The 14,677-nt window shown below is 41.3% G+C and overlaps 1 protein-coding gene across 13 annotated transcripts in view; it reads left to right on the top strand.

Moving 5' to 3' along the window:
• grin1a (glutamate receptor, ionotropic, N-methyl D-aspartate 1a) overlaps positions 1-14,677 on the top strand; it is a 37,254-nt gene that overhangs the window by 19,029 nt on the left and 3,548 nt on the right. For 4 of the 13 annotated variants that reach the window (XM_014339750.2, XM_014339752.2, XM_014339755.2 and 1 more), the window contains 11 exons: positions 2,203-2,367; positions 3,765-3,883; positions 4,235-4,347; positions 5,723-5,871; positions 6,001-6,158; positions 6,717-6,878; positions 7,205-7,314; positions 7,682-7,827; positions 8,110-8,160; positions 12,184-12,210; positions 12,969-13,079. In XM_014339750.2, coding sequence (XP_014195236.1) covers positions 2,203-2,367; positions 3,765-3,883; positions 4,235-4,347; positions 5,723-5,871; positions 6,001-6,158; positions 6,717-6,878; positions 7,205-7,314; positions 7,682-7,827; positions 8,110-8,160; positions 12,184-12,210; positions 12,969-13,079 — 1,311 coding nt within the window. Of the gene's footprint in view, positions 1-2,202; positions 2,368-3,764; positions 3,884-4,234; positions 4,348-5,722; positions 5,872-6,000; positions 6,159-6,716; positions 6,879-7,204; positions 7,315-7,681; positions 7,828-8,109; positions 8,161-12,183; positions 12,211-12,796; positions 12,845-12,968; positions 13,080-14,677 lie in introns of those variants that run through there. The other 9 variants (XM_014339756.2, XM_005941354.3, XM_005941355.3 and 6 more) reach the window with 5 other exon arrangements.

The raw sequence follows: 14,677 nt of genomic DNA, 5'->3' as shown, positions 1-14,677 counted from the left end.
CCATCTGCAGTCATTTAAATCTGGTGGCATGCCTTTATTTTGGGACTTTCCTGTAGTTCCACATGAATGTGTTTAAAAATCACTCAGATCTAAAAAGGAGATCATTAGCTCAAGGCAGCAAAATTATACAAATTTCCAGTTGTCAACTACCGATGAGTAGTTGCCTACCAGTTGCAGAGTGGCCTGCAAGCCACCATGCACTTCCACGGTCACCAGGTTCAATATGGTTTTGAGTATTTGTCTTTTTGGATGGCGTTTAATGCTTTTGTTAATCGTTTTTTATGAGTCACACTTACTTCACAGGCTCAGAGAACTTGACTCACATTGTCTGTCCTGTCTTCTAAATAATTCAGAAGACAAAGGGAGTAGAGTGCCATTTAAATTTAATCATGTTTATTTTTGACTCGAGTCCAGCTGTTTTACTGCGATCCAGCCTTCTGCTGCACATCCTTCAGCTTTCCAGCTGCTTTTTTTTCTTATTGATTGCCATCTTTGCATCAGATCACTTATATAGGAGCCGTAGCTGTCTTGTTGCCAGATTGTGTTTTTACTGCACCGCTGCCAAATCTGTTCTGTGATCCATGAAAATGGAACAGATACAAACTGTACATACCACCACTGAAGATTTTTTTTTTGTGGTTGTTGTTTTGGCAAGGTTTGTTCATTTTTTATGAACCCCTCCTGGGAAAGAGTTGGGTTTTGTGCAGATAAAATAGGACACATGCCCTGCTAGGATCAGCTATATATAACCTAACCTTGTATTGCTCAAGCAGCACACCTTCATGAGTGCACAGAAACTAGACTGGGACTTATCTTTGTAACCAGTCCAGTCTTTGGTTTCTCTGTTTACATTCTCAACAGATTGCATTACTTTTCCGGGAATCTGCTAATCATCAACTACAATACTATAGAAATATGTTAATAATGAGCTATCAGCAAATATTATTATATAGTATAAAAAAATGTAAGCTATCTTATTTAATTATAGTGGCAATGTTACTATTAAACTGCACTGGTTTATTTAAGATGAAGCTACTACAGGCCTACATGAGGTGCGACTTATGTGTCTATTAATTGTGATGTGCAATAGAAAATGTAATCATTACATTTTTATAACCCAAGGGCATCTTCTTTTGTTCCTGTTAAATGCTTGTAAATGACGCTCAATTTTACTTCCATCTAGGAATCTTTTTTTTTTCAGTTCAACAAGGAAATAAATTAGTGTGCTAATAACACTTTATAGCCTGAGGACATTTTGAATGGAATCACACCATTTTGAGTCAAATCATGCATCATTTGGAAGAACAGAGCCTCAAAATATACAATAATAAACCATTTGAGAATCACAACAATTATAAATGTATACTACAGTGCATAGCACTTGGTAAAACAGTAGTTTCTTGCCTTTTTCAGGCATCTCTCTGAGCATATGTTTGTTCATTAAGTATGTACTGTAATGCACATTGTTTTTAAAGGCAGTAGTCAAGCATACAACATATTCCTAAGCTTTTAATAACTGTAGTGAAATGCATTGCTATGACTTGTAAAATTATGCTCTAATATTAAGAAGTCTAAAAATGGCCAACACATTTTATACCAACACAAAAGTCATATTATGTCCTTCATGCCTGTCCATATTATTTTTGTGACAAAAGAAATTGGTGCAAAGATTTTCAGGGGTCCCTGTGAAAATATTCACCCTTCTAATGGGTCTTTAGCCCCAAAATCTCAAGAGCACAATCCGCTGTATATAGGTGACCTGAATTAGAAAGGACATAAAACAGATTTAATCACCTCCTATTACCATTATAGTATGTTCAGTGCTGATTTCATGTACCATTGCATGTTTATTTTTAGAGCATTAATTCTTATTTGTCACATATTAAACAAGGATGATCTCTTGAAATGGAGTTCTTCCCAAAACGGGAGCGTGAGGCTGTAACATGTCGCAGAAGCCGTAAGAACTGCAAGAAAGCAAAAAGAGAAGAAACTAGATACGCTGAACTGAAAACCTGCAACCTTCTGAAACCTGAAACTCTGTTCTTTAGGCAAAGCAAGAACACGCTGTTCTATATTTTTGACGTTTACTTGGTTTAACCCAAATCCTTAAACCCTGAAGCAAATCTGTGGTCTAGACAACAGCAGGGCTAAAGCTGATTCAGATTCTCAACTTTCTCAACTCCTTCCATTTTGGGACTCCAGGTCAACAACAGTAACAAGAAGGAGTGGAACGGCATGATGGGCGAGCTCCTGGGAGGCCTGGCTGACATGATTGTAGCTCCGCTGACTATAAACAATGAGCGAGCCCAGTACATCGAGTTCTCCAAACCCTTTAAATATCAAGGCCTCACTATCCTCGTTAAAAAGGTAAGCAGGATATTTGGTACTTAGACCTATGACTAAGGGAGATGCATCTATTGCTTACTTGTGCATCTGTTCATTTATGTAAAAATATAATGAAGCAGAGACAGAGATTGTATGGCTTCAAGAGAGATACATTTTAATGCACTTTGCTCAGCTGTGGCAGAAAAAGGTAGTAGAGGTGGTTTCAAGATACCATCTATATTATTTGTATACCAGGTTAATGACAACACGACAAAGAACTACGTAGCTGCAATTTAAAGTGGTGGATGGGGATCAAATCACCCCTGACAGTTTGGAAAAATATTGATTAGATCCGTTAACTTTAATTTCCATAGGTTATTAAAATCTCTAAGTGGACAAAGACCTAGAGGGAATATGAGGTGATGCAGTATCAGTTAGCCATTGCCTCTACCATCTTTCTTTGAAAGAAATGAATGCCATCTGGGAAGGATTAGCCATGGATTACACATCTCAAACAAGTGTTAAGATAATGCGTTCTCATTTTCTGTCCTTGCAGATTTTCGCAGACACAGAAATGAGCCTGAAACAGTAAAAAAGACACAACTGTGTTCAGATATAAATAACACTGGTTAAAATGTTAAAGGCATGGAAACAGTCAAACTTATTTTATCTCATTTGCCAGGTTTAAACCTATTTGATGTATGTGAGTGCACTGTTGTGCAAAAGACACCCTTTATTTTTGATCTTGCATTTTGCACTCTGCATTTTAGTCAGACGTGTTGGGGATTTTGCCAAAGATAGAATCGAATTATGAATGCAGAAAAATACCATCAGGTTTTGACTCATCATGCATTAGCATGTCGAAAGTGTGTCTTCATTTTCCCAAACACACTGCCAATGCATCAAAAGCATATCCACTGAAGCAGTGTAGAGAATAGAACAAAAGGCAGCCAACATCCAAAGAAAAGCTTTGAATGTCCTTCAGTAACCCTGAAGGACTATTCCTGAAGACTACTTAAAGAAAGTACAAGAAAGTTATCAAAGCAGTCATGCAAATATTGACTTGAAGTTTATAATATTTGTACAGTTTCTGATTTTGCTTCTGTTTTTATCTGTACATGTTTCCCATTTTCCTAGCTGAATATAAAGGAATGAGGGATGGCTCAAGACGTTTGCACATTACTCATAAAAAGACCTAAATTTTTTTTACCCATAGTACATTTTGAAAAAATTTACATTTAACAGACCACACATTTACAGAACATATGAGCATATAAGTTGTTTCTTGCTAGAATCCTACTTCAGTGCAATATGGAAGGTCATGGGTCTTTGTCAGTAAAAAGACTGTAAAACCTGACAATGAGCCAGACCAATGGTGCCATAAAATTCTAAAAGAATTCATTATCAATCGATAATCAACTGCCTGTATCTGTTTTCAGGAAATTCCTCGCAGTACACTGGACTCGTTTATGCAGCCGTTCCAAAGCACGCTGTGGCTGCTGGTGGGTCTTTCGGTGCATGTGGTGGCGGTGATGCTTTACCTACTAGACCGGTTCAGGTACAAGGGGGGCCTGTATGTGTATTCATGTATCCATATGTGTATGAACGACTGTGTGTGTGAAGTACATGCTTGTGTGTGTGTGTACATGGACTCCTGAGCACTGCAGATCTTCCCTTGATGTGGACAGCAAGGCAGACAGAGGTGAAGATTGGTTCCAGTCATCCCACAGCTCTGTGCCTGTGCCACCGTCTTCACCCTGTTTTCTTTCTGAGGACTTTGTCTTGCTTCGCCCACTCATGTTCAGTTTTCCTCCCTTTTTCGGGGAATCACTGGGTTTTTCACATTCAGCAAGTTGTTGGACATTTCTCATTTTATATCTTCTGCAACCCTCCCAATTTCTTCCCATAGCCCGTTTGGGAGATTTAAAGTAAATAGTGAAGAAGAAGAAGAAGATGCCCTCACCTTATCATCTGCCATGTGGTTCTCCTGGGGAGTATTGTTGAACTCTGGTATAGGAGAAGGTGAGTCATATCCAGTTGTTGAATTTTCTCTTTCCCACAGAGCTCCTGGATGATGTCTTCTAGTCTTTGAACAGTTTTGCATTTGTAAAAGGATTGATATCAAGTGTCTGTGTGGCTCCAGATTTCCAGCTGCTACTGTCACATTTTTCTTTGAAAACGACAAAAAAAAGAAAAAAAAGAAAAGCTGGTACAGCTTGTAACAGTTTTGTTATCTTATTTGATTTTCTGTCAAGTGTTTCCTTTTCATGATATTTTATGAGTTTTATATATGTATATTAAAAAGCTACTTTTGCAAGGCTCCCTTTAGGAGAGCCCTCTCTTTAAGATTTTGTACTCATAAATATGCAAACAAACTGATCTATCCTCATAAACTTAAAATGAAACCATTAAAAATCTATAGGACTGGGTGCCAGTTTGTAGAAACCATGTCGCCGCGCCATCTTGAATACAGTGGAAATAAATACTGTCCCCGATGTTGTTCTAATTGCTTATTGTCAGCAGGTTAGACACACAACCCTGTTGTCTCCCGACTATTGTTTAGCTAGCTAAACAATAGTTGGTGCTTATTGGCTAATATTATGCCAGCTTATGTTTGGTTCAAGTGTTTTAAAAATCACACTTCCCCTCTAAGAAACAGTTTGATTAAATTCTCACATGTTATTTAAGTTTATCCGCTAAGTGTTTGAGTCCAGCAATGTTAGAGCCCCTCCAAAGAAAGTTTTAGTTACACTAGCTAACAAAAGCTAACAGAGGCTAATAGTGGCTAATAGCAGCAACATCAGAAGCACTTACTGACTGAAAAGTTCAGGATATCTTCAATCACTCGACACAGTACCGCTGTCATGAGTCAGAAATTATGTTCACAGACTCATCGACTTATATGAGAATCCTTTCACAAAGTTTTACATCCACGTCAACATGAGCGCTTCTTACAGCATTTGACAGCACTCACTCCAGAAGAATGACAGCCAGAGTTTTTGAGATGATTGTGGGCTAAAATTGTAAAACTACTGCAAAATATTTAATTGACACATATCCTTTTTTTAATTCCTGATTTATTGGTGAGTGTGGATATTATTAAAATATGTTTATATCGTGTACAAAAATGTAGCAGAAAACAGTAGCAAAGACGCACCCGCCTGGTGAGATCATTATGGGAAAATGCGGAGTGCTCTGGCTGATATTAGGAATATCCACTTCACTGCCATCACACAGATCCAAAATCAGACAAAATCTATCTGGAACTAATAGTGTAAAAACGTTATTTAATTTTTTTTTCATATTCTATATGAGTAGCTAGTATATATGACAGAAAAAATAAGCTGAAATTGACAGTTACTGAGATGAAAACTCAAAACTTGGACTCACCACACAGGTGCACCACGTAGCTTCTCAGCGAGAATCCTGGGCATGGTGTGGGCTGGTTTTGCCATGATCATTGTGGCTTCCTATACTGCCAATCTGGCTGCCTTCCTGGTGTTGGACCGGCCTGAGGAGCGCATCACCGGTATCAATGACCCACGGGTATGTGAAACAAGGAGCTTATTACTACACATTACCTTTTTTCAATCATATTAACAAATATATAGACTGATTGATTTTATTCTTACTTATTGTTCATCAGATTGTGCTTTTCCTTGTCTCTTTATGCAGCTGAGAAACCCATCAGACAAGTTCATCTACGCCACAGTGAAACAAAGCTCAGTGGATATCTACTTCCGGCGGCAGGTGGAGCTTAGCACCATGTACCGCCACATGGAGAAGCACAACTATGAGAGTGCCGCCGAGGCTATCCAGGCCGTGCGTGACAAGTGAGTCTCGGCCAGGCCGGGCCGACCAGAGTACGTGTCGGCCGGCTGTTCGACCTATCAAGCACGTAGACCAGGGCTATTCCAGTTAACTCTAGGGGAGGGACATGGACCTCCGGATCAGGTGGAAGTGGTAGGCTTTACTGCGACATTCGCCCTGATTCAGGCCCATCGCCCAGCCAAGGCAGGTTTCCAGGGACAGCAGCAGGAGTGGACGTGTCAACAGCACTGACAACAGTGTGAGGTTGAGCTAACATTGAGTCGAAGAGCCCCCTTTTTCAGGTTGTACCCAGACGAACATCTTTGAGATTGGGGGAATCCAATGGGGGACGCGCCCTCACCCATCTGGCATTGGATTTCATTTGGGACATAAGCAGCGGTAGAGATTGCTGGTAAACGCTGACTGACACACACGATGTGGTGTGAAAGAGAGAGAAGGGTGGGAGCCGTAAATGTGTATGTAAATCATTGTACTGTTGCACCGTAACCCCCTCCTTCCCCTCCTTCCCCTTCCTCCCCACTTCCTCCTCCTCCTCCTCCTCCCTCCCCCTGCCCCCACAGCAAGCTGCATGCTTTCATCTGGGACTCTGCGGTGCTGGAGTTTGAAGCCTCGCAGAAGTGCGACCTGGTGACCACGGGAGAGCTGTTTTTCCGTTCGGGCTTTGGCATAGGCATGCGCAAGGACAGCCCCTGGAAACAGAATGTGTCCCTGGCCATTCTCAGGTCTGTCCCAGCCGAAGCTGCATTACTCGTATGACCTTTTTTTTTTGTTTGTTTTTTCTTATCAATATGATTTCATGGTCACATATTGACCATTTATAGCCATCCAATACATTGCCTTATGTCACATCTTTGTATCTCCCCTTTCCTGCCCTGTTTGTCTGGTTGTCTCTTGTCAAGTGTATCACTGTTTGTCAGTACACGTGTCTGTACAGCTGTCTGTGCTTCATCTGTGTTGCTAGCTGGGAGTAAGCGGCTCAAACATTCGGTCATTTGCGGCATTCATTAACTCTGTTACCTCTCTCCCCACTACCCCCAACCCCCTGCAGTTCTCATGAGAACGGCTTCATGGAAGACCTAGATAAAACCTGGGTGAGATACCAGGAGTGTGACTCAAGGAGCAATGCCCCAGCCACACTCACCTTTGAAAACATGGCAGGTATGGTCCTTATGGCGTAGAGAAAGCGTTAAAAGTGATTGGACAAAAACTGCAGTGGTAAGGTACTGTAGCCCTTTTTTGTCCAATACCTTTACAAAATCGTTGTTTTAGTGTCAGCGTGGTGCTCTGTGGGTAGTGTGCCGTACAGTATCTTGTCCTGTGATTTCGTGCGGTTGTGGTTCTCTATTAATATTGTGTAGTTTGCAGCAGTCGTCGTCAGTAGGAGCTGGTTGAGAAAGGAGGGCGACCACTGAGCATGACAGTCAGACCATGCGTTCATGCTTAGTGGGAGCGGGGGAGATGTAGACAGGAAACTCACGTATCCCTGTGTCTGCTCTGTTTCTGTTCATGTGTCCCTCCTTCACAGGGGTATTCATGCTGGTGGCTGGAGGAATAGCAGCAGGGATCTTCCTCATCTTCATTGAAATTGCCTATAAGCGCCATAAAGACGCCCGCAGGAAGCAGATGCAGCTGGCCTTTGCGGCCGTCAATGTCTGGAGGAAGAACTTGCAGGTAGGATTGATACCCTGCATCCACTGAAGGTGGAAGGGTCAAAACTGGGGTGGAAGAGAGCCAGAAAAACCTCCCTCGAATGAGGGTTGATTTCTGTTTCTCAACCCATCTGAGAACTTTGGGGGTTTTTTTAAGTAGTGATCAAACCAGCAGATCACCATACAAGAAACAGTGATCTCTGATGCCTACATATAATGTAAGGCATGCTGAGTGGCCACCCTGTGGGTTTACACAGTTCCCTGAGGCCAAATGCACCCGTGTCTCTTGTGTGTGTGCCTGCAGGATAGTAAGGAGACTTCTGGAAGTCAAGCGGTGGCTGGAACTCCCTCTTTAGTATGTAGTAGAGCCATTTCCACCGTCATGTCACCTCTCGCTCTTGGCGTAACAATAAGATAATTAGAGATTCTCTCACACAATAAATCTCCAAATGAAAACTCTCCACTACCCACGTCCATGGCATGAACCAGTAGTTCTAAGCTGCTGCTGTGGCGCTATATTCTTCATGAGGTCATATGATTTGTACATGGAAAGCCAGCAGAAAAAACAAATTCCCTGCCAGAAACATTGAAAAAACATTATTGACAATGAATACTCTAAGGTTGATGCATTTTGCTCGCGACCCCATTGATTTCCTTCTCTCTGGCAGCAAAACTAACAGCAGCCAAAAGCTGATAAGACAAATAGAGCATAAAGAGTAAAATCAATGCCCTGGCACAATCATACGGCAGTGACCGTTCCGCAATTGTCAGCATAAGTGAAATGTGCAATGCTGCGGCGCACAGTGTGTCTCCTTATCCACCACAGTGTTCATGATGCAGACACCAAGCAAGAACTTAAAATCTCGCATGGCAAAGGCTTCGTGCAACATTGCCTGAACAGGCATCAATCTAAAGGCTCAGTTCACTCAAATATAATTTTATAAGTCCTTATTTTTATACTTGCTCTAGTGGTATCTAACTATGCAGCTAACTTAGATTCATTTTCAGGGGTTTTCAGAAACATTCACGTAATTAAAAAAACAATAAATGGAACTTCTTTGCAGTTTAAAGTCATTTTCATGGCCAGATACCACTATGAACATTTTTGTTTTTTTTTGTTTTTTTGAATGAACTGACCATCTGAGCTATAATCAAGCGATAAGTTCCTTTGCTCAGCCAGTGAAGAACATGATTTCCCCTGCACTCTGATGCAATCAGTGCTGCTTTGAAGGTACAAGGTTTCCACATTTGATGGCCAATCACAGCCTGAGTCTGTGATGTGGCTGTGGCAGTTTGTCTGCTGTGTCTCTCTTGAACCAAGTGAAATGAGACAGCAGGGCTGGAGGAAGGTACAGTATAATTATCACAAGTGCCTGTCAGCAAATCAATGTCCTTCTAAAAGTGTCTACCATCAAACTGATAGCTGTATGTAACTGTCGTATGTGTCCTCATATAGATGTACATATAGATGTAGGCGCATACAGCAGATGAATGCATGCAGGGGGGCGTCACTGAGAAAGGAGAGGGACACACTAAACTGCCCGCAGACTAATGTAATTTATATCCATGTCAGTGATGATCATGCCAGTTTCTCTGCATCACTAAACAAAGATGGCTCATGCTTGCTCATCTTGCTCATTCACCATCACTCTGGGCCCAAAAGCTAAAATTGCTAGACACACATTGCTCTAACTATAGCTATTACAATGGCGCCTTACGCAAGAAGCGCTGAGAGGACCCATGAAGTAAGGCTAATCAAATCTGCTTTGCATGAAAATTATTCAGGATCTTATTCACACTGTTTAGGTACGCTGATTTGATTACTCACAGTGATCTAAATTTCTGAAATTAAAAATGACAGCTTGGTTTTCCAGGGTACAAACTCAATCTAAGATCACAGTTTATGTGGCCTCTTCCTTCTCTAGTACAACAATCACTAAAACCTCGATACCCATTACTGGCATCGTTTCGACTGCTTCCATGTGTGTTTTTTGTTATTATGTGCTTTTAAATGCCTCAGGTTGTATTATGCAAAGCAATGTGCAGGACTGTGCACCCAAATACCTTCAAACAGAGGTTTAACTTCAGAGAAAGTGCACTTCTGAGTAAATCTGTTCACAAAGTAAAATCCTCACTAGTTGCCACCTTTGCATTATCTCTGCACCCAGTTATTTTTAAAAGCTAAAAGCTCTCAAACAAGAAGTTCATTAGGTGTCACGCCAACATGGCATTGGTTTTGCAGACTTTTACTAAGAAAGACAAGTGCATGTGTGTAGGTTGCCCAGGATTGTAAAACTTTAAAAGCTGTAGCAACATACATGATGAGTGAGTAAAGGGTCTTTGGAGTAAAATTTATTTTTAGTTTTTTGAGTTCTATAATGAGAAATGCTAGTTTACTGGGGCATTTCCTACTTTTACCTAATTTAGCTAATGCACATGCATTTTTGTGTGTGAGAGCTTTTTATTTGGTTGCCGATGGTGCCTAAATGATATTAAGGCTTAACTGTCCCTTTTAAATAAAGGCATGATATATAGTAATGGGCCAAAGTGTCCGCTTATTCCATTATTCAATTTATAGAAAGCAAATCTTAGTATAAACAGAACCAGTATGACTTTAAAGTAAAAGTAGTTGTGCCTTTCAAAGTATGTTGGTTGGAGGGGAAAAGAATTAAGCCAAACCGATAAAGAAATAACCTAAATAGCAAACACAATTAATAAGTATAAGTGTTACACAGTCATCTATCTGTCACTTTACCATAGCTGACTGTGAATAAATCGCCTAAGGGTGCGACCACTCGAGTGCAACGATTGCTATAATTTATGTAGGGTGTGTAAGTAATAACTCATCTTCATCTTTAATAAAAGCTGTCAGTTACATTAGGACTGGGGCAGGGTTAGGGTTAGTGAAAGGCTGCTGCTGATCCACTCTCTCTGTTCTCTTTTTTAGAGGTGGACAATGTAGCTACAATGTGAACATTTATATTATAAAAAAGTTACATTGTGTTCCATTACTAAGAGACTACACATGTGGCTTCTACATCTGTCTTTTCAAACAGATGTTACTTAGAAGTGCACTGTCTGAACCAGATTGAACCTGATGATAGTTTGGGATGAAAACAAAGCGTCAGAAAGTCTGCTGCGTGACGATAACAGTGATGTTGTATAATGATGCTGAACTATGACAGCTCACATCTGTTTCCAACGGGAAACACGCAGCCGATGTACACGGTGCAAGTCCCATGCCGCTCTTCATCTGATGGTCCAGCATGCCCTGCATGGCCGGGACTGTGCACACGCAGCGCCTCATCAGGGCTCTGGATGGCCGGGCTTCACTCCTGCAGTCTAACATGTGTAAGAAAAGGGGAAAGTAAAGATTAAACGAACACCTGACGTCACTTGGGCATTGATTTTTCTGAACCAAGACCAATACGCACGCTGACTTTAACCATTTACTAACACGAGATGTCATCTTCCAACAGGAAAAAGATATTTTTTGCACTAAAATCGAACGGTGCCGTGCACCAATCACTCCTCTGCCAGCTTTCATCTATCCTGCACATGAGATAATACCTGCTCGCCACCTGATATTATGTCATCAGGGGGTTGAGAGAGTGCTGGTTGGCGGGGTGATGGTGGAACAAATGTGCCCTGAAAGAGCCTAGTCATGTGACCTGATGAAAAAGGATGAACTGCGGGGCCAGTGCTGGCCAGGATTGATTTGTCGTGCTATTTGTTTTGTGTTACTTAATCTATGTTCCCCCTTTTATTCCTTCCCTCCATCCATAAAACGATTTGGCATGTTGAAATTCACACCACACTGCCCCGCCCACCCCAAGGGCCTCCCTTGCTGCTACTAATCTGTCATCCTCCACTTATACTATACTCTTTTTTTTTATTAGAAGTAGCATCTTTTAGCTTTCATTTGCTCAGTTAATTATGAATTTATCATTTAAACACTGACTTTTGTTTTTGCACTTTAATTTCAGTAGAAAACAGGCTTTTTCGTTGCTCTAGTAGACAACCATTCCTTCTTATTTTTACCTTTATGCTCTCCATCTCATCCCATTCCCTGGTGTGTGGGGTGAATTTCCATTATACCCCTTAAAGGTATAATGACGTTAAATGGGCTTTAATTACTGACTTATGTCGCTGTTGTTTTCCTTCTATGCATCCAATACTGTAGCTTTTTTATTTTTTTATTTATTTTTTACTTTTTATACCTGCCTGGCTTTGGATGTGAATGTTTGCTTTGCTAGTTTTGGGATTTTTTATCTGCCATTTTTGGTTCCCTTGGCTTTTGCTTAAGGATATTCTTTAAAGTAATAACAATCCAAGTGGATGGACATTTATTTTATTTTTCTTTTCTCCCCCTATGCAGCCCTCTTCCTCTGTAGAGACTCAGGATGTAAGAATACCTTAATATGAGTTCTTAATATGAGTTCTTTTTTTATTGTTGCACACAGACATCCAGTAATTGTGCTGAGAATAGCTGCGGGGCACTCTGATGGTATGAGGGAGGGAGGGCACCAAATTGGCTCACCATGTTGTAAGAATACGGTTAAAAGTGCTTCTTTTTCTTTATGTTTTTATTTTATTTTGACAGGTACGCATTTGAAGATGTTACCTGTGTGTACTGAGTAAGAGTAGATTGAAGATTAAGCATGTGCTGAGATAAAGAAGTGGCAGCTTTAAAGTGTGTGTGCACTCACACAATAGCGAGTGTACGGGTAGACTATTTTAGATGGTTTAAAACCTAGGTATCACACCCACTGACATCTTTACTAGTCATCACTCATTCCAGTGCATTTCTAGGGCCAACTGAGTGTGTTTCTAGAGGACTACTGTGCCATCTTGTGCAGTCCAAGTGTGATTATGTTGCATAAAATGTAGACAAATGCCCTCATATCAGACTGAACAGACTTTGTTCACTCTCACATCTAACAAGCTTTATCCCCTTCTTTCTCCCTCTTTTACATTTCCAAATGGTGTAGTGTTTTTCACAAGGACCCTCCCAGTAATTAGTCTATTAAAAACATAAGGTAATCTATTGGGGTGGCAGTGGTTTTGGTGGTGGTGGGTAGAGAGAAAACGGGTGAGACTGAAACCACGGTTATCACCCCAGCCATAGGACATGAATAATGTTTCTACATATATTTATTTTAGGATAGGAAAAGTGGTAGAGCAGAGCCCGACCCCAAAAAGAAAGCCTCTTTTAGGTCCATCAGTACCACCCTGGCCTCCAGCATCAAGAGACGTAGGTCCTCCAAAGACACGGTAAGGAGACGGAAGAAGCGACACCTTCCCTTGTTTATTCTTTCCTCTCTTTCCTCTTCTCCTCCTCTGTCTCTGCTTCCATCTCTTTGTCTTTCGCTGTCCTCTCTGCCCCCATCCCCATATCTGACCTCAAAAGAGTCCCATGTTCCACTCACTCATTTCCACACGGCTCCGCTGGCCTCTGCCACGTGTCTGTCCCTTCACCATCGATCAACCATTACCATTTAGCTCTTATGGTTCCTCTACAGCATAGAGGGCATCAGTGCAGGATCTCAGGTCAGGCCAGGCCAGGAGCTGGGCTCTGAATTTGGAAAGGGAGCGTCCCAAGTGTCCAGGATTTGGGGGAAAAGGGGAGAAGGATTTAATGGGATTAGTGTCTTCTGGAGGAAGGGGCGCGACAAAAGCAAGCAGTCTGCCAGTGGTGTTTTGTCTTGGGCTGCTCTTCCTCCCTGCCTCTGGTTTGGACGTGGATTCTGTCCGTATTTGGTGGTGATGGTGGTGGTGGCACTGTGGTACGTGTGTGCGTGAGTGTACCGTATGCGAGCGTGTCTGTTTATACGTTTCTGTTCATGTCCTGTCGTTTTGACTGCCTGATCCTTCGTATATCCATTGTTTCTTTGCACCAATCCTGCACTTCCTCTGTTTGGGTTTCAGCCGCTGTTGGTTTGCTTATGGTTTGAAAAGCATGCGCTGGTGTTCTGTCATTTTTTTATTCCCAAAACCCTTTTTTAAAATTTAAGGTGACGTCCAGCCCTCCCGAGAAGAAAACTAATGTGTTGTCATATTTTTCGGTGTGTCTATTTCAGGATTCCACTCATGGATTTCTATTAATCAATTTACTTTTTTGCATTATCATATTTTGTTTGTCATAATTCTTGTTTTATTTCCAGTGTCCTTGTGGTCCGAACTGTGCATGCCTTTTGCAGGGTATATTTTCAGGTCGTGAAGACAGTCGACTTTAAGTTTTACATATTGTGTTTATTGTGCTAAAAACTCTGTGAAGCCTTAGACTCTCACTGTGTTGTGATGCAAGAATAAATACAAGCTACTGCCCCCCCCCCTCATTCTTTTTATATCACTCCTTTGCTGCAGCACAATGACAGTGTCAGGTTTTCTGCATTCCTTCACAGTTCGGTTGAAAGGCCCTGCTCATTGCGGTTTGGAGATTGCACTACACAAGCTTGGATCACGCTGACAAACCGGTGACCAACGGTCATTTGTGCCCAGCTGATCTGCCAGGCATAGCTGGTTGTTAACCAAATCTGGGCTTTATAAAAGAATGGCAATAATTTGTGGAGATAGCCTTCATAGCCTTTTGCACTAACACTATGCTTTGAATGTGTTTCTCTGGAGAAATGTAGCCTATGGCAGCAAAGATAACAGCTTGCAACATTTAAAAAAAGTTATGATTTGATTTTCTGTTTCTCCTTTCTTTCTCTTCTGTTAACTATCTGTTGTTGTTTTTTTGTTTTGTTTTTTTAACGGATGTTTCAGCAATGAAGCCAAGCACCTTTACTCTTCCCCGGCGTTTTTCCAATAGAATTTCTTTCATTTTATGAGAAGAAGAGCGGGATCGCCACTGCCACTTTGTCTGTATG

The sequence above is a fragment of the Haplochromis burtoni genome, unplaced genomic scaffold (genome assembly GCF_018398535.1).
Source record: "Haplochromis burtoni strain Fernald_Lab_line unplaced genomic scaffold, NCSU_Asbu1 Contig_298, whole genome shotgun sequence".
NCBI classification, from domain to species: Eukaryota; Metazoa; Chordata; class Actinopteri; order Cichliformes; family Cichlidae; genus Haplochromis; species Haplochromis burtoni.
This window is presented reverse-complemented; position numbering and strand designations above follow the sequence as displayed.